General features: G+C 41.7%; 1 protein-coding gene across 1 annotated transcript in view; it reads right to left on the bottom strand.

Moving 5' to 3' along the window:
- Positions 1 to 358: 358 nt before the first annotated feature.
- LOC139719310 (ubiquitin carboxyl-terminal hydrolase 32-like) overlaps positions 359 to 25257 on the bottom strand; it is a 101417-nt gene continuing 76518 nt past the window's right edge. The window contains exons 13-30 of the mRNA XM_071630730.1: positions 24649 to 24781; positions 23915 to 24111; positions 19573 to 19726; positions 18029 to 18170; positions 17267 to 17372; positions 16588 to 16761; positions 13719 to 13893; positions 13251 to 13402; positions 12503 to 12686; positions 11496 to 11723; positions 10500 to 10681; positions 9985 to 10184; positions 8934 to 9017; positions 5311 to 5431; positions 4469 to 4660; positions 3224 to 3925; positions 2293 to 2385; positions 359 to 1666 (exon numbers count right to left, since the gene is read on the bottom strand). Coding sequence (XP_071486831.1) covers positions 1499 to 1666; positions 2293 to 2385; positions 3224 to 3925; positions 4469 to 4660; positions 5311 to 5431; positions 8934 to 9017; positions 9985 to 10184; positions 10500 to 10681; positions 11496 to 11723; positions 12503 to 12686; positions 13251 to 13402; positions 13719 to 13893; positions 16588 to 16761; positions 17267 to 17372; positions 18029 to 18170; positions 19573 to 19726; positions 23915 to 24111; positions 24649 to 24781 — 3387 coding nt within the window. The 3' untranslated portion in view covers positions 359 to 1498. The remainder of the gene's footprint in view (positions 1667 to 2292; positions 2386 to 3223; positions 3926 to 4468; positions 4661 to 5310; positions 5432 to 8933; positions 9018 to 9984; positions 10185 to 10499; positions 10682 to 11495; positions 11724 to 12502; positions 12687 to 13250; positions 13403 to 13718; positions 13894 to 16587; positions 16762 to 17266; positions 17373 to 18028; positions 18171 to 19572; positions 19727 to 23914; positions 24112 to 24648; positions 24782 to 25257) is intronic.

The raw sequence follows: 25257 nt of genomic DNA, 5'->3' as shown, positions 1-25257 counted from the left end.
TAAAAACGAGCAACTTTTTTCTCTTTTCTGCTCGCTATTAAAGCATACTCAATAAAGTGATCCTATATCATATAAAGTGAACAAGAGTACAAGGAAACATTACCACTACAGTTGTTAAGTACATCTTCTGGGAAGACTGGCGTTTTTTGTTTTTTTTATTCTTGCTGTCGACTCGCAAGGCAAACTGGGAAGGGCCAAGGGGGCGGGGTCTACTTATCTCACAAGACTCATCAAATATATTAAGTATTTCATCTCATCTCTGCGTCGGACGGGACAGATTTACTCCTCCTAACTCCTCGATACTACTGTCGATTTTAATCCCTCACCAACCCAACCACCCTATTAATCCCCTCCCCCCCCCCCCCATCACCTCATCCTTAATCAGTTGTGGCCATCTCTTTGATTTCTCTCAAAACTCTGGCATCCCACTGATCGTTCCTGGATGTCACGTTTCGTTCGCATTTCTCAAAACCTTCAACAGTCACACGGAACAAGCGAGACACACTTCTTCACAAAATGTTCACGGACGGTTCTCTGTACAGCTTCTCCCACGCTGAGATGAGATTCTGTACATTAGGGCAGTGATTGTTTTCTTGTATGCGTGTCTGTTATGTTTTTTGCTTTTAGACACTCGGTACAGAAGAATCACAAATAGACCAACTGGCGCTATATGGCACACTCCCTCAGAGAGTGATGGAACGAAACATCAACAACCACAACAAAAGATTTTTCACATCTGTGATAATCCTGCACAGTGAGAGAATTGGATGACTGAATACGTTTAGAGTACTTATCTGCTGATTCTTTTCATTTTTTTTTCTTTCTTTCACATACCAGTCCTCAGTGTATACGTGGAGATCAGAGAGCTGTTTCAAAAGCCTGGGAGAAATGAAATGAGTCTCTGAAATCTAAAGTTTGACGAGAACATCAAGTGTAACTTTGACTAGAATGGGACTGCTTTGGTTTGAAACTGCCATGCTATATCTGAACTGCCTCTATTTTTTTCTTTCCAATTCAGTTTTCTCATAAAAGGTCTGTCCAATATTCCCTCACTGTTTTCCCCCAAGCTAAGCTATCATTTATTCAAGGTGTTGAACCCTCTTCACAGGAGGGGAGAAAACCCTGTAATCGATGTTTAATCAGGAACAGTTTGTCCCATTGTCTACCAGTTCCCTTGATATCTTTAGCTTTCTGCAAAGCTACTGCTAACAACAGCAGTTCTGCACCTCTCACTTCCCTCCGCAAAGAATGCCAAGAACCACGCCCTACGATCCCAAACCTTTTCCCAATTCTGTGCTAACAACCTCTCTCTACTCCCCACCCCCACCCCCATAACCACTCCTAATACTTCTAACTCCCATCTCTCGAATAACTACTGACCACCGCAACATCACTTGACCTTCTTGTGGCCCATGGCCCGCATGCCCTCGCGGGCCGCGGTCCAGAGCCAGAACAGACCCGTCCCCAGGACCCCCCCTAGCTTGCCTCGCCCCGCCAGTCATTGGATGACGCAGAACTTGCGGTAGTCCGCCTCGATCTCGTCCTCGATCGGCGTCATGTCCGGGTGCTTGCCGGACGTGTCCGGGATGTACTGGACGTAGGACATGGAGCGGCACTCATAGAACAGCATGTAGGCGTTGTCCATGTCGATCTCCTCCTTCACCTCCTGAATGGGGAGTGACAGAAGGGAGAGAGAATACATCACTCTGAGTAAAATTGGTAATTAGCATTTCTTCACGATCCCATTCCAGTCTTCATTGAACGCTTTGTGTGTAACATTCGTATACCAGACTCTGCAGACAGCTTGCCAACTTTCCACGTTTTGCTCCAACACATAACACAATCACGCACAAACCGATCAATAATTCACAATATGTCACAGTACACTGAAGGAAGGCCTTTTGAGATCTGCTTCAAACATTATTATTCATGGGACATGAACCCTACTGAATAGTCATATCAACAGGCTCCGGTCGACCAATGGAATGGCGTGCTCCGCACATCCTCTGTCTTGGCGTTGTCCAGCCTGTTTGAATGCATCTTATGACCACCAGTGGAGGTCTGTGGCGTGTATGCGCCATACAATATGCAAATTGGGTTCGGGCAGTTCGGGGAACAAAAGTTGGTAATTCAAAGGGCTAACATGAGAATGCGAACCAGATCTCAAAAGGCCCTCCCACAGTCCAACTCAGCTGAACTCGCCTCGTTCACCCCCACTCACTCACCACCATACAGTGAGTACGGCCTTGACAAAAGGCTAGAAGAGGATGAGTAAAATGCACATGCACTCACCTTGACACTGCTGTCATTGTAGCAATACCACTTCTTGTTGGGATTGACTGCATAGGACACGTAGTGTCCACCCCCGAGGATGCCTGTGTGGCTCTGTGGTCAAACAAAAACAGTGAAATTTTAGCATTTAACCTTGACCTTTAGCCTCTGACTTTGTGCATGTGTGCCCGATAGTTACTAGGCGCAGCTTTGTCAACTCATACATGTACATGCACATGCCAAGTATCAATTGGGTTCCTCTAACAGTTCTCAAGTTATGTTGTTCACAAAATTTACAAAAGAGACACACAGCCCAAAAATATAATGCATCTGGCGACACTTCATGCAAAGGAATAACAACAGAAACAATTTCTCCAACTCTGAAGGTTGACACGAAAACTGGATTTCTCTCCCTCCCTCTCCATCTCTCTCCTTTTTTGGACACTCTTTCCTACTCCCCTCTACCCACTTTCTTTGTTAGCATTTTAACTTCACAAAAAGGGCTGCCAACATTTATCTGTCTGAAGCCACAAGATTTCAAAGAGCCATCTGAGAGGTACGATGTACTTGTGACTTTCATGCATCACAATAGGCCGTAATCCCTGAATGAGGGAGGTTTTTACAGTCTCCTGTCACAACACAACGAAGTACAGGCAACCCAGGCTATAATGGAAGTCCTCGGGAATGGCAGTTTTCTTTAATTTCTCATTTCCATATTTCGTTATAACTGAACAAATAAAGTGTATAAAGATATTGTGAAAGAAATAATTTCTGGGTCTGAGTTTTTACTTCCTTGTCATAAAATTTGTTGCACCCATGTTGGTTCGTTATATTGGGAGTGCACTGTACTCTAGTTCTCAGGGAGTTGCCGCAGGTCAGAATCTGTCAAGTGAAGACATTTATGAAGAATCATCAGTATGTGGTGCACAGAGAGCCACAACAAGAGACTTACCACGACGCCGTACAGGTCGTACATCTGATTGTCGTCCACGTCTTCGGTGTACGTCTCGTGGAGGAGTGGGTGGGCATCCGTCGCGTCCACGGGCGGCGTGAGCAGCGAGGCCTGCTTCTTTAACTTGGGTTTCCTCGGTGAGCTGCCCCCCTCCGAGCCCGCGGCATCTCCCGATCCCTCCCCCTGCCCGCCCTCCAGGGTGCTACAGCCACTGTCCTGGTCCTTCTGCTCCACCCCTCTCTCCGCCGGATGGCCATTGGGTAGATCGGAGGCGGACCTCGCCTGACCGAGTCCGTTCACTACCTGTCCGGCATCGTCGTCCGACTTATTATTGAGCTGAAGGGCTGATGGTCTGTCGTATCTGCTCTTGTTGGTTCCTGCATCCGAGCCACTTTGGTGCTCTGCTTTGCTCGTTTCTCTTCCTCCAACCTCCGCATCTTCATTGGTTGTCTTTTCAGAGCCTTGATGGCTGCTCTTCATTTCTATCGTGTTCACGCTGACTCCGGTGCTGGGGCCCAGGACGCTGTCTCCATCCCCGTTCTTCTCCGGTTCTCCGCTGACGTCCTCTGACGACGACGACGGGTCCCTGTCCCTCGGCACCACAAAGTTACTGATGTTGAAGTTCCTCTTCGGGAACTTGACTATCTTCTGGGACTTGACCCATCGACCGTTGACAAATTGGAATCTCTTCAGGTGCACAATCTGCATTCAAAAGAATGACAAAATTGAATATTAGCTGCTGGTTTATTTTTCATCAACGTGCAGAGCAAACCAACATTTGGCTTTTAAAAACAGCAAAATTAAATCGCAACTGCTGATTTATTTTTCACCGATTTGCAAAGCAAACCAACACAGGAAAAACAGATTTGTCCAATTCCTTTGCTAGATCCTTTCTGACTTGATTCTACAGGTTCTAACATTGTAGTAGTTAAGTAAACAAACTGAAGATGTTCTTAGTTTGTTCTTTGTAATTGTCATAAAAATTCAAGTGATTATGATAGAAGTAGCTCTTTAGATTAACAGTGAGAATGACAAAGGTGATAAATGATGAAGAATAATGATGATGAAAATATTGATGATGATGATGATAACGATGATAATGACGATGATGATGAAAGCAATAGAAGCAGTGGAGATGCTGATGGAGACGGTGGAAACAGTGACATGTATAATGGTTATAATATAATAGTAATGAGAAGGATGATAATGATGCTGATGACAATGTTGGCATGACAACTGACTTACCAGTATTGGTGGGAGTTTCCATATGTCCAATTTCTTGGCGGCTAGCCTATGTTGCTTACACTTGGAGCAATAGTACAATTCATCCTCCCCCAGCTCCTCCTCCTTGGTGAACGCCCGGAGGCAGTCGTCCAGGTTGATTGGTTCCGTCTGCAACCGCCGGCTGTTCTCGCAGCTCCCGTGCTCGCTCACAATCTATACCAACATCAAACACAGCGTTTCAAAGCCACCCTATCATAGAGATTCGCATCTGCTCAATATTAACCCGTTGAGGACGGTTTGACTTTGCTACAACACACATTTCCCGTAGACATCTGCCCGAGTATACTCGGGACTCGTCCTCAAGGGGTTAAGTTGCATACACTGCCCAGTGGCCTAGGCACAGGTGCGTACATCCCAAAGTTCACTGTGATTCTATTTAATACTTCACAACTACTTGACAAGCATTACACGTATTGCCTTTTCAGTGAGTCCCTCCATTTTTTGCAAGAAATATTCTGTATGCTTTGATGATTTATGACAATGTTTCACTATTGTTGCATATTCATTTTGAAAAGTATCATCTACATTATTTATTCCTTTGTTGGGTGAAAGAGTGAAGTGTACAATGTTTACTACTATGTAATGTTGAAAATGAAAATAAAATTTGAATTGATTTGAAATGACATTCATCACAGCCTTTTATCCAAGGGATGGTAAGACCATAAAAACTTTACTTACTTCCCTTCCAATTCATTTCCTAATTGAGCCAAGAGCTGTGCATAAGATTTCATGCTCTTCTTGCATCTTCTAATTACACCACACATCTTCAGTGAATGAGATGGAACCATGTTTCTACCACTCACCCTCTCCTGAGACGTCTGATACCGGAGGTGCAGCGCCGTGGGGTCCCACTCGATGGCTAGGTAGGCCACGCCCGTACCAAGTGCCTCCCCGTCGCATTGGACCTCGCACCCCCTGCAGAACCTACATGGGCAGGAGTTGGCATGGTGAGAAAAGGAGAGGTTTACCAGCAATATTGCATACAACATTCTATGTATTCTAGGTAAGACGAGATGAGATTGCTTTGCAATTATCCAAATTTAAGCACACATTATAAAAAAAATCTACAAACTTAATACCTTTGATACAACTGACCACTTTTTAACACAAGCATTTGATCTATCCTCAAGCCAAGAAAAATGTAGGAAACTCCTACGACTTACCAAAAATAATTCAAATTGTACCCTGCTTCATACATTTCCTACAAAAGTAAAACGAAGGAACATCAAGACATCTTTTCAGTCATTCACTTGAAAATGTACTGAATGAGAAGTTAAGCAGTTTTGATATGGGAATACACACTGATTTTTTTCTTTTTTTTTTCTGCAGCCTTTGAAAAAAAATGCAATATTCAGGGGGAAAAAAATCTCCGTACTTAAACTTAGCTCTGACCCATCAGATTATAACCAATACACACTAAAAAAAAAAAAGAAACCAACATCACATACATGGTTATCTTTTAAATTTTGACAAGTTGGCGGCATCCGGTATCAAAGCAGATTGAAATGGTGGGAATTCACTGTCTAGGATAACCTAATGCTGTGCTGGGCAGTGCCATTGCTGTGTTACAGGTGCTGTCTGAAGCATGGGCAGGGTGCCAAACAAACCATGCAATCAATGCGACTTCCCTTGGCAAATCAATCAAGCATGTACATCAAGCTGAGGAAACATTGCATCTATATCTCTCTTGCCTTCCTTACACCAACTAACCCATCAAGCCTTTTTAAACGCAATCTGCAACACAGCCTATCTTGTCATAAACCCCAATTTAACTCTTTATGTGCCATGGTATAAACCCCCTGTGTGCCACAATATTGTGAGACTGTAGCATAGTTATGCTTTGGGGAAAAGGTTCTGTTTTTCAAATCTATGAAGCTTTTATAGATTTTTGTTACCCTGGACATGTAAGGCGCAATGTTGGAGAGGAAATGCCACGCTTTCTTTTTTATGTAAATTCTACGACAAATCTGTCATTGCTTTGACCGGTAGCTACATTATTGTAAAGGCATGATTTTTGCACACAAAACAGTGACAGAAACTTAGAATTTACTTGCAAATCCAGTAAGGAACACCCACTGATAGTCAATCACCACATTAAATACAAGCTACATGTAGCACAAATGGAATCAGGAGAAACGCATTCACTGTACTGCGGCATTTGGCGATTCATCGATCAGTCTGGGCGGGTTTGTGCGTTTGAGCAGAATATGTGAAGTTGGCATGCCGTCGACTGTGTCAGGCGTGTGAACGTGGCACATAAAGAGTTAAATCTACTTGCTAATAGTCACTTCGTATCAAAACGAGGTGGCTTGTCATTCATGCTAATGTTGCAACCAGAACAGCAGAGAGGCTTTCAGGGCTGACTGAAGTTTTTAACACTGTTCTAAACCTCAGCTGATCACAGTTTACATGGGATTACAAGTCTACATCAAAGCAGTTCATACTCTTCCATTAAAGCACACTGATTGATATCGATTTACAACTTCTGACACATCTGTAAGCAAATCGGAGCACACACATTATATTCATATTATTAAAAAAAATGCTACAAATTCACACCAACTGGACATTATCCACTCACTATCAAAAAAAAATAATAATAATAGAAGAAATAAAAAAACAAAGAAAAATTATTCTGCCTAAACAAATATATTGATCATATCAAGACTGTATGATAATATCTAGATTCTGGCAGATATACAGGCAGAGGGTAATACACTTAAATGTTTCCCAACTGGTCAAACTTGCAAATAACCAGTATCTTTTTCTTCTTCTTTTTTAGTTTTTTATTGATTGTGAACCTGTTTGACGCTCGGTTGCCATTTAATGCACCGACGTCCCAGGATCTTTCTTCACCAGTTTGGTTAAAGAAAAAAGCAAATGTCGAGGAGTACATCTGTAAAAGGAATGACAGGGCAAAACACAAAGAAAAGAAGGAGGCTCATTCGACACATGCATGTTCTACCATGACCAGAGCTTATCTGCATTGCACGACAGGTTAGAGAGGTTGCTATACACATCTCGTCAGTAGGTGGGAGGAAAAATGCGTGGAACATAAGGAAGAGAACATATCATGCACACATTTGCATCGCATGCAGTTGCAACTGAAAACATAGAAATACCTGAAAATATGAAAGAACCAAAGTCCAGAGAATTTTCAATAAAAAAAAAATTCAAATGACATCTTCAAACTTGGACATGGGTCTTCTTATATTCAGGAAAACGTGCCACCCAACAGACGTAGACATGGGCGTGTATTCTCTTGAGCAGAAGTAGAGAGATCATGTACAAGTAGTCATCTTCTTCATGTCCATCCCATCAAAATCGACCTATACGTACTTAAATCACCATGATTCATGGGTCTACATGTAGCATGTAGTTTGTTTGCTTCCTTTTTTTTCTGCTCTTTTGAGACCAATTTTGCTCATTGCTTCCTTTCTTGATAGCCAACAAATTCCTAACACCTCTGTGAGGTTACATCTTGAAAGATTTAGTTACGTATCTAGGAATTCACTTCTCTCGGCTCGCTCCAAAATTGATCTGTCACTGAGAATACCAGCCTATGTCTAGATCGTCATTTGGTCTGATTCACACTACATGCATACGATCTTCATCATGCATTTACTAAAGACGAGAAATAATTAAAGCCATGCTGCAATATAATTAGTTTCTATCTAGACAACAAAAATGAAGAAGTTTGTAACCTCTTATGTCACAGAGAAAAAAAAAAAGAGTAAACTGTTATGTTATCAAGTAAACATAAAAAGAGGAACAAAAGACCAAGAAAGTCATACAAGTGGTTAGTCTACAGTGAAATTCACATCGAGAATGAAATTCAGTCAGATGTTACTGCATGTCACAGCAAAGTAAAACAAAAAAGTCATGAAAATGAGAGTATAGAATAACACCAGTCTACAGGCAAGTACAGCTCACGGATGCAGTTTGAAAGCGCAAAACTCGCACATCTAATTGTATACTTTTCATCAAATTTTCACCCCTTTTCCATTTTTCAGACATTCTCTGTATAAAGCGGCTGCAAACACTCTGAAAATAGTTGACAACCAAATTTCATCTGGAAAGGAAACTGCTACAGCTTAATCATTCACCCACTTGGCAACATCTCTAAAGAGAGCTTATTACATATAAAAAATGTCTATAACTTAAAAATCCGAGTGTCAAAAAATCACATAGATGAATACACTGTACGTTTGACTGCTCTGCACTAACCAGCCCTCCATCATGCACCATCAAACTGCATCCGTGATTCAAGAGATTGAAAACAAATATATAAAATGATGTTTATTAATGAGAGATACAAATCAAGACAAGATAAATCTGCACATTAAGTGAGAGAGTGAGAATCAACAGACAAACTTCATTAAACAGGCGTGTCTACCGAACGGACCCGTCGGAATGAGCGACTTACCGATACCACGGGCACCACGCGCAGGTCAATCCGTCCTTCAGCACGGCCTTCAGCGTGAACGGGTACTTCTGGCGAGGACTGTCGCTAGCAAACACAAAAGACGTATTTTACATTGCACTTGGGCAGTTTGCACTGTCACCTCTCTTAGCAGGCTACAGTGCACTTTCATTTGCAGTGGCAAACGGCCACCAAATAAAATCTCTTGCTTGAAAAGGAGTAAGCTTCTTCAATCTGAGCTACATAGTGTATTATACATCTACTACAGTATTAGTGATTTATTTATTCATTTATTTGGCAATTTATTCATTTCTTTTTCATTTATATGTCTCTTCATTCATTTTTCATTTCACCTATAATATTATCTTTAGCATTTATCCAGTTACTCATTTATTCACTTATTCATTCACTTCTTGATTTTTCTCGATTTTGATTTTGTCATTCCTTCACTTATTTGACCTTCCAGTTATTCATTCCTTTATCATTCATTAAGTAATCATTACAACTATCATCAGTCAGGGCTGCCAATGTGCACCTAGCGAAATAAGGAAGGTACCAAAGAGCTATATGGGATGTATTAGGGTGTTCAAAGCATTTCAGAATGGTGAAAAATGATTCCAAAAGAAAGGAGGTTTTGATTCTCCTTCTTCCAGGACATGAAACAGCTGTGTTAAATTTTACAGGATGATTTTTCAGGAGGAATCAGGAAGACTTTGTACATCTGCCATCCTTGGGCACCCGTATCATTTCTACAAAGACGGACCAAAGGATGGCCCACTGGACTGTGTGACCATGCCTGGAGTGACCACTGACCATCTCATGAGTGGACTAATTCCTACTCTTTGCATCCAGATGCAAAAGTGTCACATCCATGCCAGAAAGTCAGAGCAACAAGACGCAAACTGTCTGAAGAGAGGGAGAGATAGAGATACAGAGTGGGACAGAGCGATACAGAACGGGACAGAGAGAGAGAGAGACAAACAGAGACAGACAGAGAGAGACTGAGAGAAAAGGGGTGAGGGGAAACGAGATGCCAGCCAAGACCTCAACTCACCAGTCCTCGGCGTGGTTCTTGTTGTGGCCCGTGGTGTGGTCACTGGGCTTGGATGGGCTGACCAGCCGGGCCACCTGGGTCCAGACCAGCTTGTAGAGGTCCTCGCGGGCCGTGCTGGGCTGGCAGGGCAGGATCAGGGGCAGGCCAAAGAGGCACGGCCGACTCTTCTGCCACGCCAGGAAGTACATGTCCATACGAATCTGAACACAAGAGAGACACACAACGACAACACCAAAATGAGATGGCACTTGGTTATTTCACATGATCTGGTATAGCAAGAAGTAACTATAACATGACGCATGTCTACATTAATATTGAATTAATATTGCAATAATACTGTGAAGAGAAAAAAAAAAACTACTATACTTTCTCTTTTGTAGCACATTTACAAATGAAATGCTTCAGCCACCACCGTAAATTGTGTGCAACCACAAAAACAGAACACACACTTAACTTCTGTCAAACATTTTTCCGGGCTTTGTGACCACAACTCTCACTCTCTCTTTCTCTCTTACCATCTTGCGGTGCATGCCCACCACGAAGCCGTCAAATTCAGCCCCAGGCCGGGTCTGCAGGGCGGCCACCGAGCTGCCCACGCTGGCCGTGCTCGGCGTGCGGCTGTGCTGGGCCTGCGGACTGCTGCTGGACTGGCTGGGTGAGCACGGTGAGGGGTTGCCAGTGGCAACGGACTCCCTGCCTGGACTCATTGCCTCTTCTGTGTGACGTGGAAGGAGGGAACATTCGCTTGTTTTTGTCAACGTTCAGAATTTATGGGAAAAATCATGTACCAAGCAAAGTAACACTATGGAAATGCACGCATAAACTCTTCAGGAAAGAATAGTCATGCAAACAACGTGATGTGGACAATACTACAAGCAACATCGGTAACAATCCAGGAAGTGTTACTCTGTGACTTTTTTTGACAGTAGAAATGACCCAAGTTCATCTCATGACAACACCTGAGAGAACTTGAAGAAACTTGAGGTGAGGCCAAAGAAGTAAAAAGCATAAGAACTAAAGAAAACATCGATAGGTTGAAAGAATTTCTCATCCCTTCAAATTAAAGCATTCTTACAATTTTATGCAAGAATTCATTAATTGGAATAAATATGCAGTACACTGTAACCGCTGCAGTAAGGATTACAACCTGCACTGACGGTCGGGCGAAAGCTCTGTGGTCTAGTGGATACAACGCTTGTCTAGTATCAGGGGGGAATGTCATGAAGCATTTTGTCAAACTGTTATAAGCTACTGAAACCCTTGCATCTGATTGGCTGAATGCAGATTTGCCCTGACAAATGCTCCCCAGGAGATCATTGGTTTGAGTCCAACCTGAGTATGTACTGTATGGCCATGATTTTATTATCATGGCTACTATGCTGAAACATTGAATATTCAGTGCTTTTTCACGTCGATCAAGGGCAATTTGTCAACCAGTTGCATTTTTCATCCTTACTTAAGACAGTGGGCAGTACCCTTTCCCATGGAAGGAAAGAAAAAGAAAGAATGACTCTCTCTCTCTCTCTCATCCTCACCCCTCTCTTCCTTGGTTGCCATGCCATTCTCCAATCTCCGCCTCTCCGCCCCATCCGCTCTGGTACTGCTGGAGTGCGTGGGCGATCCCTGGCTGATCCGGGGCACGTTGCCGTTGAGCGGCCTCGTCGGCGCTGTCTCGTCTTTGGTGACAGCGTTGATTGGGGGCAGGGGTTGCTCCGTGGGCTCGGAATGTGATGTCACACCTGGGGGGAGGGAGGGGCACGCGAACAAACCCAAAGTGAACTCAATTCAGTTCCTTTATCTTCCACAAGGAGAAGCTTGCAAAAACAGGTAATTATCTAAGTTCTTAACTGTAAAGCGGATCCTCTAATTAGAGGGCTGACATTGTAGAAAACAAACACAATGTAGATACTGTCTCAAGACCACTGCCATGATGATCACTCCTAATTAGACATGAGAAGAAGATTTGAAAGTTAATACTCTAAAGGGACAGTACAGTACTGGTTGAGGTGAGGATTCAGGTTTTAAACATTTTATGGTAAAATAAGGAGAAATATCTTATGAAGTATGAAAGAGCATGTAATTTCAAGAAGGATTCAACATTCATTTGACGAAAATTGGCCTTGAAATGGCTGAAACATCCAAAAAAGCAATCCTAATAAAATTGACAGGCCACGACTTTTATTAGGATCTCTTTGTTTTACATTGTTTTTAGATATCTCAGTCATTTCAAAACCGATTTTCATCAAATAAACTTTTGATTCCCCTTAGAATTGTATGCTCTTTAACATTTCAGAGAGTGGTTTCTAAATATCTCGCAAAACATTACAACCTGAATCCTCCCCTCAACCAGTACTGTACAGTCCCTTTTATTCCAATATGATATGACTGGACAATTTGCTGTTGTTGTATCATATTGCTGCATTATTATCGTAACATCTTGGATTAGGAATAGAAAGAGATTCATTTAGAGTAAGTTTGTGCTTTGGATGGTCCCACCTCTGCCCCCAGTATTACATACCTGTGCTCCGGCCGTTGGTGCTGTGAGAGTTGAGTGAAACTTGGCTGGACGACTTGGTGACCTTGGAGGAGGAGGAGGAGGAGGCAGCAGAGGAGGAGGTGCCAGGCTTTGGGGGCGGGATCTCGTAGGCGTAGAGAATCCCCCCTAGGAGGGTGCGGATCTTTTGTGCTTCGGACGGAAAGCTCTGCACAGGGTCGAGTTAAAACAATGAGGGCGAACTTGAATGCATGCACTGCCTCGCTTCATTCCCTGGCATCTGATACTTTCCATTTCTTTCTTTCAATAGAGAAATCCCTTACAAGCAGTAGCACACACCCATCATTCATGATTAGCAATGTCTGTGATCATTCAAGATCGAAATTGAGAAAACAAAATTCACCATCACAGGACAATCCATGATGGATATACAGTTATGCTTTTCTTTTTTTTTTCCACAATGGATGGGATGCAGGGTCGCCCACATTTACGCATCAGGATAAGGGCAGATAAACACCCCACCAACACCCCCCCCCCCCATCCTCATGAAAACACATAAATACATACATTGTACACACACTGCTTATCTAATTCATCAATTACAACAAATTCAAGAAAAGTTGTGATGGCTCATCACGACATCACAGCCCAGAAAAAAACACGCCTGTCTACATCACATACATCCTTATTTAATATCATATACAGGCATAACTACGTCAAAGAACTGGTACTTGACCCGTTACTCAAGTTGGGATCACCAAGCCACACTCACCCTAACCATGGCTCCCCCGATTTCGGCCAAAACGAGCTGGTCAGCGGTTAGGTCACACAGCTCGGCCAGCTGCTTCTTGAGGGATTTGTACTTGTCGTCTGTGTTTAACCGTAGACCGTACTTCACAGGAACACTGCCATCGAGTCTGACGACTGGCGAGCATTGAAAGAAAGGCAGACACAACAATACATACGCATTAAATGGAAACTCAACTGTGTGGTTAGCCGAAAAAATAGATAAATTTATGACATTTTGAAGTTTAGCATGTATTCTTTAAACAGTCAATATCCCACATGCCTCTCAATTGTACTAAGGCCATGATGTCATCCTCTTACATCTCTCCAACTGCTTTGAACAATGATAAAAATTCAAACATACCAAACTGTCACTGGCATATAGCTCACAATATGTACAAAACAAGTGCATGAAGACATTTTCAGTTTCACACGCACTTCTCATTTTCCTTACCGACAATCTCAGTGTGCATCGAGCTCTCCATGGGCAGGGGGAGAGACAGGAAGGTGAAGGGGTCAAACCTGACGCTGATGTGGCCGCAGGTCTTGCACCGCACCTGAGACTTGAGCTGGCCCTGGAACAGGTCCACGATGATGGACTTGTTCCTGATCAGGTGGTTCTCCCACGCCTGACACAGTGAAACAAAGAAACATAAACAAAAACGTAAGCAAAGATAAACTACGGACATCTTTTACACAGAAAAGTTCTGGCACAAAGAGACCTCTGACACATGGTCACATGATGTAAGATGATGGTCATCCTCCAGGCTACTCCATAGAATTTTGTGATTCACAAAAAAAAAAAAAATGCCACTTCAAGATTCTGCTTTAACCCTACAAAAAAAAAAAAAAAAAAGAAACAAACAAAACAAACTTGCACCTCCAGATTGTGCGCCAACAAAGTCGGAAAGTATGTGACAACTAGATATATTGCTACGGCTACTGATATGCCTCCGCCATAATGCATGGTTCTCCTAATAGGTCAATAGTACAATGTCTTGACAATGTGTGATGACAGTTTCACACAAGTGGCAAAATATTAAAATGACAGGTTTGACACAAATGTGCTGAATGTTCATTTTCCAAGAACTAGATTCAATTGGATGAATGATTAAAATGTCAGAGTGCAGGTATTTGGGGAACTGAAGATTTTTACTTGACTTTTGACCCTTTTATAAGTTTATGCATTGAGTAATTTTCAAGGTATTGAGAAAAAGTATAATTTAAGTATCAAATGGGAAAATAGCATTATCTAAACCTGGCCTTTGACCTTTGTCCTCACAGTTCCAAAGAGAATCACTGTTAGGTTGAACATGCATAAATATGTAAGTTTCACGATGATACCTTGAGTTACTTTCGAGATATGGAGGAAAAGTGCAATTTAGCACTTTCACTTGACCTTTTACCTTTTGACCTTTGACCTTTTGGCAAGAAACTTCCCCCAAAATATATATTGGGTAACACATGCCATACATCAAGTAAAAAAAAAAAAAAAACCTTCAGGCATATTGCATTTCAAGGAAAGTAGTGATATTTTGAGGAGTTGACCTTGACCTTTGACCCCTGACCTTTGACCCATGACCCCCAACTTCCCTAGATAATCACTGCCCATCGGTACAAGCATATATACTAAGTTCCATGAAGATACCTTGAACCATTTGCGAGATATGGAGAAAAACATGAAATTTCAATTTTTTTTCACAAAATAACTTGTGACCTTTGACCTTTGACCCAGTGACCCAAAAATCCACACAAAGTATTATCCCCCAAGGATATACCCTCATACCAAGTTTGATGTAAAACCATCACACGGTTCTTGAGATATCGACAAAAACAAAATGGGACGGACGGACGTACAGACGGACGTACAGACGGACGTACGGACGGACGTACAGACGGACGTACGGACGGACGGACGGACGGACGGACGGACTACCCGAAAACATAATGCCTCTGGCCACTTCGTTGCGGAGGCATAAAAAGTAAAGGTGAGAATGATAATGATTATTGTGGAATAATTAACAGACCCTGTCACAATAAATGTCACAGTGCCTTACAAAAAAGTGGTTATTGACATAAAATCATCATCGTTCCATAAATATCCAACTCGTCACTCAGATGAATTCCATCTGCCTTTAACTAGAACAATGTTTACACAATCTATATTTACATTTGCTGGACCTAAATATTGGAACAACCTTTCTAACAGTTTGAGAACATCTCCAAGTTTAAGTTCTTTTAAGAGTAATCTGAAGAAAAATATTTTGAATAGTTATAAGAATTGTTGATTCTTTATTGGTTGCAAAGAAGTGTAAAATCCAACTTTATATTCTATTGAAATTACAGCTAAGCGGCTCCATCCATCCACTACCTCTCCTGTCCTTCTATTTTTTTTTTGTCTTTTATCTTCACTCCACGCATTAAGCTGCTTTCTCCCCCCCCCCCCCCCTCTCTCTCATACACACACACACACACACACACACACACACACACACACTCACACACACACACACATACTACTTTGTTTCTCTCCTCTCTTTTCCGGCATGACAGCGACTTAGTGTAGGGATTCGTTCAGGGTTTTTGTTTCGGATAAGTTAGGTTATAGGTCTTTTTGTCTTAGTTTCTTTGTTTCATCCATTTTCAATGCTTATCAGTCTATCGATCATATGATTTCTTGTATTACGTGTGGGGGGAATGCAGCCTACAAGCTCAGCTTTTTAGCATTCCTCCCCATTTCCAACATTTTCCTATACCTACAAGTTTTCTGTAAATTTATCCTTTACTTTGTATGATGAAATTTATGCACTGTATTCAATTTTTGTAATATATTTATATGTTTCTGTTGGAAATGAAAAATAAATGAATGAATGAAAAATGAATTAATGACAACTTAGAAATTATACCTAGTACTGAAAATTAACAAATTCAATGCCTGATAAAGCAACACTAGCAACTACAAATAGAAATTAGTTACACTTGTAATTGTGAAGAATTCTCTAACTGACTGAGGTAGTGCATTCCTTACTTCAGGAGAATAAACACAGAAACATTTACCTGAAGAGGACAGATTGACTCTAGGAACTACCAGATGTTCACAATCATGACTAGAACAGAGATTACGCACTGATTTGTTGGCAATTAACCCTTTGAGTGCTTTGAGTGCCAAATGGAACAGAAAACCTCAGTGTCATACACACTGCCAAAAGTCCCTGGCACAGAACGGGGTTAACATGACAACTAGATACCGTGGTCCGAGTTAACTCATAATTTTGAAGACACTCAAACAAATTTCCCAAGTCAATGCGGCTTGACCGACTGACCTCCGTGGAGACCTCCTCGTCTGGCCGGCCGTCGCTGTCCTTCAGCTCCACGTAGGGCTTCTCGTGCACCCTGTTCAGGTCTTCGTGGAGTCCGTCCAGGAGGAAGGCGAGGAGCTCCTGTGAGTCGTGCTGCTGGAAGCCACTGAAGCGCGGCGCGTACTTTGCTATCGTCCACTGAGGGTGAGAAGACAGGTCAAGGTTAAGACTTTACTCTACCTCTGGCAAAATTCAGAACTCAATTTCGAACGAATTTAACAGATATATTTATAAGGGACTTCTCATGCAGTTTCGGGGTAGAATAAGAGTCGTGTATATGTAGTAAGTAATTACACATTTCTCCTTTTGGACAGGCAAATGAACGTCACAGAATTGATGTGGAAATTTTCCTTTGTCATTGCTTATCGTGACATGCAATTACTGTGAATTCACTGGATAAAACTTGTTCTTATTCCCCAGAGTCTATTCATTGAGCATATTCTTCAATGTAACAAACTTCACTTGTCATTATGCATGGTCTAAAGTTTAAAAGTGTGACAGTAATGAAGGAATACAGCAGCTCAATACAAAATTTGCTTTAAAAGGTTATACAAAGGATATCCTATACCAACTCCATTGAACCAAGTACAAACAGACAATTCTGCTGCATTTCCACACCAGTGCTTGTAAGCTTGTCACTCACCCTAAGCTTCAGGGGGGCTATACTCCTGGTCGTTCCTGCCCAAAGGTCGTTGACTAAGTCACCATACCTCTTTGCTAGGTGCCCTTTCATTCCAAGAGGATTTGTTCTGTCAGGGAAAAAAATAAGAACACATTTACACTAATCTACTGAAGCAGAGATAGGAGGAGGTGTATTTCATCTGTTCAAGAAACACACCACATCCTTTTTCTTCTTTTAGTTTACCAGTTCGTATGATAACAACATTACTTTGAAGACTAATGTGATGCAAACTGGAAGACTTTGGAATGCATTTTTTTAATGTTTTCCAGATGTCCCGCATAAATGTACTCATTCTAATCGACTGGCAAACCAAGGAGATGGTGGGGAGAATATCCTAACAAAGAAATCAAGTCTGGGAGGGAAATGGACAGAACAAACTGTAAATTTCTTTTTCTAACTCATGTTTATCATCGTCCATAGTTTCCCTAAGTTACAAGCTAAACAGACCAATCTATTACCATATCGTCGGTTGAGAATGATAAGGGCGTGAAGTTGTCACAAAACCCATAGTGTTCGAGACAACTTAACGCCCTTCTCATTCTAAACAGACGATATGCTCAAAAACCACAAAAATGCCAAATTACATTTGACAGAGGCTCATATCATAAATCAACCATGTGATTCTGTAACCTCGAATCTAGCTTCAAAATCATACTATGTTTTATGACACAAAGAGCAATGAATAGCAAAGCTGGAGAACGAGCAATCGAACAAAACACTTACGGATTGAGCTCGTAAAGGTAGGACTTGGTCTGGAAGTAGAGCCGGAGCGGCTGTGTGTTGCTGATGCACTGGACGGCCGAGTTCATGAAACAGGTGTTACCTAGGTTGCTGAGGCCTGTCACTCCTTTCTCTGTCCGAACGCCTGTAGTCATGCATCGGAGTAGGAAATGAATGGCATTAAAGGCTTGCTGAAACATTAGAAGGGAAGATGTTTAACCCTAAAAAGGCCGGGGGGTTAAATCAACCCCCCTCGACTTTTTTTCGCGACTACTCTGCCGCGCGAAATTTTTTGACCACGCCGATTGCTGACTTTTTACTTTCAAGTCTGGCGCATCTTTTAACACCATTTTCGTGAAAAGCACGCATACCGTTACGACGCTGCACAACCTTCTATACATGCCTGTCAGACTGAAAATGGCTCAAAAACGTGATTTTGTGTATAAAGTTTATGCAAATGGAGTTTTCTCCTTCTTATTCATAAAGACATGATTACTTCCACTTTCATAGGCTAAAACTAATTAATCTTAGCGTAATTATGCTTGAAATAGGCTGTCATGAATTTTGAAAAAAAAAAGAAAGATAAAACAAAAGGTCGAAAAACGAAGAAATACATAAGAAATTCATAAAACAATAAAATACATAAGAAATTGATTTTGATACCAGATTTTTTTTTCGAATACATCGTTAAGAATGCTACAAAGACTGTTATCACCACAAATTAGGATTCTAGGAGCTTTCCTGTCTGATTTAGAGCAAAATGTATGATTTTATGCATATATTAGCATAATTAATTATGACGACGAAAATTTCCATTTCTATTTGCATAGTTTGGTGGGGGGGGGGGGTTGAATCAACCCCCCCCCCAATATTCCAATATTGCAAAAACTACAGGGACAACAACTTCACCTGCTACTTACTGCTACATACCTCTCACTCGTTGATGCACTTTCACAGAATTACAAAGGTAAGCGACCACTTAAGGATATCTTCAATTCTTTATCAAATCATGTAAACTGACTTTCCATTGCCTGATGCGTTGAGTCTGTACAAGTGAGTGTGTATGTGTGAAAGTTGTTCTCTTACAAAGGGAAGGGGGGGGGATCTCTTTATAGAAAACAAGAACACAATTACATATCAAAGAATATTCCTGAAAGAGAATTCTAAATCTTACCACAACAGTTCAACAAGCTGACAACAATAATAAGCTTTTTTCTCCACACCTTGGCACTAAAAAAAGTACAATGCAATGTTGTAAACACAAAAAGTAGAAATCTGTTTCATCAAACCTGCATCTACACAGCTCACACTCCCCTACCTGGTGAACAATTCAAGCTGGGCTCCGCCATTTTTGGTTTCACATGCATATTAGCGTCCAATGATATTAAAATTTAGCCTTCTACTGGGGATACCTACACATACATGTACAACAAAGCAGACAGGAGTGTTGTGTATAAAATGTCATATCCGAGGGCACACAGACAGGAATGATCAAATAGAGTGGGAAAGAAGTTGGAGTGGAATGGGGTGGGGGTGGTTACACTTACTCTGTTGTCGGTCTGCTTTCTTCTTGGCCAGCAGCGACATCTCCTCAGGCCAGCTGAGATCCTTGTTCCTGATCTCGATCAGAAGGCTCTGCTCGTCCACAATGCACAGCTGTTCCAGTGTGCAGGCGTCTTCCTCCAACACCACTGGGTTGTTCTGCAGGTGGTGGTGGTGGTGATGGTGGTGCATGTGTGTGTGGGGGGGGGGGAGAGAAGAAGAGCACATGTGAGGGGGTAGATGTGTGGTGGTGGGGAAAAGATGTGCATTAGAGATGTGGGGGTGGGGTGGGGAAAAATAGAAGGTGTGTGAGGGGGTTGATGTGATAGGGTGGGGCAGGATGTGAGGTGGAGATGTAGGGGAGGGGTAGGGGGAGGGGTAGGGGGAGGGGTAGGGGAAAGGGGTGGCAGGAGGGGGGGAGAAGAGTGCATGTGAGGTGTTAGATGTGTAGTGATGGGGCAAAGATGTGCAGTAGAGATGTAGGAGTGGGGCAGGGGAGAAAAAGGGGTTGACGTGATGGTGGTAGGGGAAGATGCACGGTGGAGACGTCAAGGTGGGGTAGGGGAGAAGGATGGAAGAGAGAGAGAAAGCATGTGATGGGAGATGAGTGGAGGGCAGTGGGTGTCATGGAGGTGGGATAAAGATGCCAGTGGGGTCGGGTAAGGGTGTTTGGGGGGAAAGGATTATATGGGTGGGGTGGAGAGGAGGATATGGGCTAGAAGATATATGGAGGGGGTAGGATATAACGGGGTGGGATAAGGATGCAAAAGACAGGGGAGAAATGTGTTTAACAGGCGGAACGATGTATGTGTTTTGCATATGGGGGCAAATGGGATGTTGATTAATACCGTTCAATGGACTGACCTGCCTTTGCTCTTACAAATTTTTCCAAGAGAGGGTGGGGGGCTTGGGTAATTCTCACTGTTTCTATCAAGGATAACTTGTCAATTATAGGTGTAATAACATTTATGATCACCACACACACATACAATGTGTGACATTGATGTGAAGAATGCCATTGTCACCAAAGAGTTACTGGCAGGTAGATACCTTACAAAGCCAGAAAAAACTGTGCTGCACTAATTCAAAAAGAAACTAGAAATGTCGCTAAGGTGACTGCTATGCCTCCGCCATAATGCATGATTCTCCTAATAGGTCTAGAGTACATGTGGACAATGTATAATTACATTTTCACAATATTGGCAAAATATTGAAATTACATGTTTGTCACAAATGTGTTAAATGTGTTCACCTTCCTTTACCTAGGTTAAATTAGATGAATAGGAGAGCATGTATTTGGGGATTCAAGGACTTTAACTTGACTTTGACCCATTCATAAGTGTATGAATACTGTAATTTTCAAGGTATGGAGAAATAGTGTAATTTCTGTATTGAAAAGTATACTGTTACTATTTTCTTTTGGCCTTTGACCCTAAAATTCATAGGATAATCACTATCAGGCAGAACATGCATATAAATATGTAGTAAGTTTCAAGATAACTTGAGCAACTTCTGAGATATGGAGGAAAAAGTTAGTTCAGCACTTTCCCTTGATCTTTGACCTTTTGACCTTTGAGGCAACCCCCCCCCCCAAAAAAAAAAAAAAAGAGAGAGAAAAAGAACATTTCCAGATACTCTAGGTTATGCATGCATACACCAAGTGTAAAAAAAAAAAAATTGCTGGCATTACATAAATACATGTATGAGGGAAATAGTAAAAATTTGAAGTGTTGCACTTGACCTTTGACCCCTGACCTTTGACCCTATGAACCCTAGATTCTCTAGATAATAACTGCCAGTCAGTACATGTATATATACTATGTTCCATGAAGATACCTTGAACAATTTCCAAGGTTCGGAGAAAAAAGCGAAGTTTCAATAGTTTAACTTGACCTTTTGACCTTTGACCTTTGACCTCATGACCCAAAACTTTCACCAGAGAATCTTAATTGGGTAATACATGTATACACTAAGTTTCAAGAAAATATCTTCAGGCATTGCATAGATATGGAGGAAATAGTGAAATTTCACGTATTTGACCTTGACCTTTTGACCTTTGACCTTGACCATGTGCACCCAAAAGTTGATAGGCACAACTTCACCCCCTAATACACATACATGCCAAGTTTCATTAGGATACCTTAAAAGGTTTTGATAGTTACCCTGTCCACAAAATTTATTACGGACGGACGGAAGGACGGACGGACGGACGGAAGGACGGACGGACGGACGGACGGACGGACGGACGGACGGGAGGACGGACGGACGGACGGACGGACGGACAACCCGAAAACATAATGCCTCCGGCACCACTTCGTGGCGGAGGCATAAAAAAAAAAGTAAAGGCTGCACATTCCAGTCCAATATTTGCTGTGTACTAAAAAATTGTTTTTATTTTAAATATTTCAGTGAATCCCACACAGCTCATCAGCCTCATGGCACTACTATCAATGATTTAAATGGGTCATTCAGTGGCCAAAGGACACCACGCTGTATCAAATTTCTCCTATGCTACACGGATCAAAATAATTTCTTCAAATCACCCTTCTTGCTGTATCTTTGGATCATTTCTTTCACCAGTCATTCCCAGTGTTGTAGAAGGTCAACAGTCTCCTTCTTTGAACCTTTGATTTTCAAGTATAACTAATTTGTTCTAGTTACAGAATTTTCAACAGCCTTTTGATAGCTAAATTTCTAGAGGATGCCTAAATTGGCAACACATTTTGATAAGAAGATCAAAGTTCTTGTTTCCATCTCAGATGGGCAAACATTCTAAAATTTCTTTCTGGCTTTATTAAGATTTAATGAATGTTACCAAATTTGTTTAGTCTTTTTCAAATATGTGACCGTCAATCACAAAACTAACAAAAAGTCACACACACTAATTTTGCGTGACGACTGAAAATAGGGGAAACAGGTCAAATAAAAAATCCATGTCTGGCGACTTATTGTCGGTTTTGTGATGCAGGGTCACATAAGATATATATAGAAAAATTCAAAGTTGCCAATTTCATGGTGGCAATATGATTTTGAAAAAGAAAACAAGGAAAAGTAGAAATTACGCGGTGCGTAATATATGTCCCCGCCGGAAGTAGCATTTTGTAGCAAAATGTGCAATATAGGTAAAAAATCAAGGTCAAAGGTCAAAGAAGTCAAAGGTCAAAATTCTGTGTAAAAGTTTTGAAGCCCTCACCTAGTGCCATCACATAAAGCAAACGGAATCGAAATCGGGTTAGAAATGGCGAAGGAGTAGCATTTTATAGCCAATGTAAAATACAGGTCAAAAATCAAGGTCAAAGGTCAAAGAAGTCAAAGGTCAAAATTCTGTGTAGAAGTTTTGAAGCCCTCACCTAGTGCCATCACATAAAGCAAATGGAATCGAAATCGGGTTAGAAATGGCGAAGGAGTAGCATTTTGTAGCAAAATGTACAATATAGGTTAAAAATCAAGGTCAAAGGTCAAAGAAGTCAAAGGTCAAAATTCTGTGCAGAAGTTTTGAAGCCCTCACCTAGTGCCATCACATAAAGCAAACGGAATCGAAATCGGGTTAGAAATGGCGAAGGAGTAGCATTTTGTAGCAAAATGTACAATATAGGTCAAAAATCAAGGTCAAAGGTCAAAGAAGTCAAAGGTCAAAATTCTGTGTAGAAATTTTGAAGCCCTCACCTAGTGCCATCACATAAAGCAAATGGAATCGAAATCGGGTTAGAAATGGCGAAGGAGTAGCATTTTGTAGCAAAATGTACAATATAGGTCAAAAATCAAGGTCAAAGGTCAAAGAAGGCAAAGGTCAAAATTCTGTGTAGAAGTTTTGAAGCCCTCACCTAGTGCCATCACATTAAGCAAATGGAATCGAAATCGGGTTAGAAATGGCGAAGGAGTAGCATTTTGTAGCAAAATGTACAATATAGGTTAAAAATCAAGGTCAAAGGTCAAAGAAGGCAAAGGTCAAAATTCTGTGTAGAAGTTTTGAAGCCCTCACCTAGTGCCATCACATAAAGCAAACGGAATCGAAATCGGGTTAGAAATGGCGAAGGAAGTAGCATTTTGTAGCAAAATGTACAATATAGGTCAAAGGTCAAGGTCAAAGGTCACGACTGAAATTCTGTGTAGAAATTTCAAAGCTCCCATGTAGTGCTATCATATAAAGCAAACAGAATCAAAATTGGCTCATAAATGACAGAGAAGTAGCAAATTGAAGATTTTGATCACACACGGACGCACACACGGACGCACGGACGCACGGACGGACGGACGCACGGACACACGGACACACACACGTACGGAGCCCGTTTCATAGTCCCCTGCTCGAACTCGTTCGGCGGGGACAAAAATTTATATCTTCACCTCATCCTTGAGATTCCACAGCCGCATCTCCTCGGTCCGGACCCGGAGCCGGGCCGAGAGGAACTCGTGCACCTGCAGCAGGGTGTGCATCTTGCTGAAGCAGGCCATGTAGGCCAGGTAGCGCTTGGGGGCCTGGGGCGTGCCGCTGTTCCCCGAGACGTTGATGCCCAGCCCAGACGAACTCAGGGACAAGTTGCCTGTTGAAAGAAGACCAGGGGACAAAAAAAGTGCAACAATGGTAACGATAACGACAAGCAGGACAAATGATGATATCAAAAATGAAATTTTTAAGTTCTATCCTTCCAAGCATATGCTTACGATATGTGGTCTGATGCATTTTCCTTGTCATGAACATTTCTTTTATTTGATGACGATAACCATCGTTGATAATAGATTTGCAAGTTATGTTTACATTGTATATCCTATGGTCCACAATGTTGAAAAATATTATCAATGACATTATTTTGTATTGAAATGTTTAAAAAAAATATACATAAATGATGTCATTTGGTATTGATATGATTAAAAATGCAGAAATAAAACGAAACAAACAAACCAAACAAAAAGTTAACCAACAAATAAAAAATCATTGATCTGGCATTGTCTCAATGGGATGAACTATGGGCAGATGAGATTCTGCTTCACTTATTATTTTGTGCAGCCCTAACAATACATCGATGAGGTATTGCATGCAAGTGAATGAACTCGTGATGAATATGGTAAGTGCCGCTTACCCAGGCCCAAGTTGACCCCACTCCACCCATTCTGCTTGGCTTGAGGTGTCTGGTGCCGCAGCAGCTTCACACATAGCGGGTACAGCTCCAGCTTACACGTCGTGCTCCCCTGGGGTGACGTCTGGACGATCACCTGCCAGAGATGGTGAAGAAAAAAATCATCATCTCGAAAATGCATCGACAAGCTCGAGGTCCACAGGGGACTATGAGTGCCCATGTGGCACAACCTGGCAGATGCTAAGGATTTTTGCAAAATACATAGAGCTTGACGTTATACATTAGTCGCAATTACTTATCGCAATCATTATGTGAGCAGATACAGTTGATGCAACATTATATGGTTTTCTGTGAGCAGATACAGTTGATGCAACATTACATGGTTTTCTGTGAGCATAAAATCATTGCCTTTTTTTATATTGTGAAATTGATACTGCTGAAAAAAATACAGTACAAATGAAACACAGGGAAAAAGAATATAACTCAATCAAGACTTTACATATTTAATTTAACTGCACTGAATAATACCTTATAATATCCCATCATCTGCATTCACTTCACCAATTTTTCGGACGTCATGTTCTATCATACCGTAAGTCCTGTCACGATAAA

Source organism: Diadema antillarum, unplaced genomic scaffold, assembly GCF_040938485.1.
Source record: "Diadema antillarum isolate AM-2024a unplaced genomic scaffold, OU_Dant_1.0 scf00000108, whole genome shotgun sequence".
NCBI lineage: Eukaryota > Metazoa > Echinodermata > Echinoidea > Diadematoida > Diadematidae > Diadema > Diadema antillarum.
Note: the sequence above shows the minus strand (reverse complement) of the source record. Positions and strands in the feature narration are given on the sequence as shown.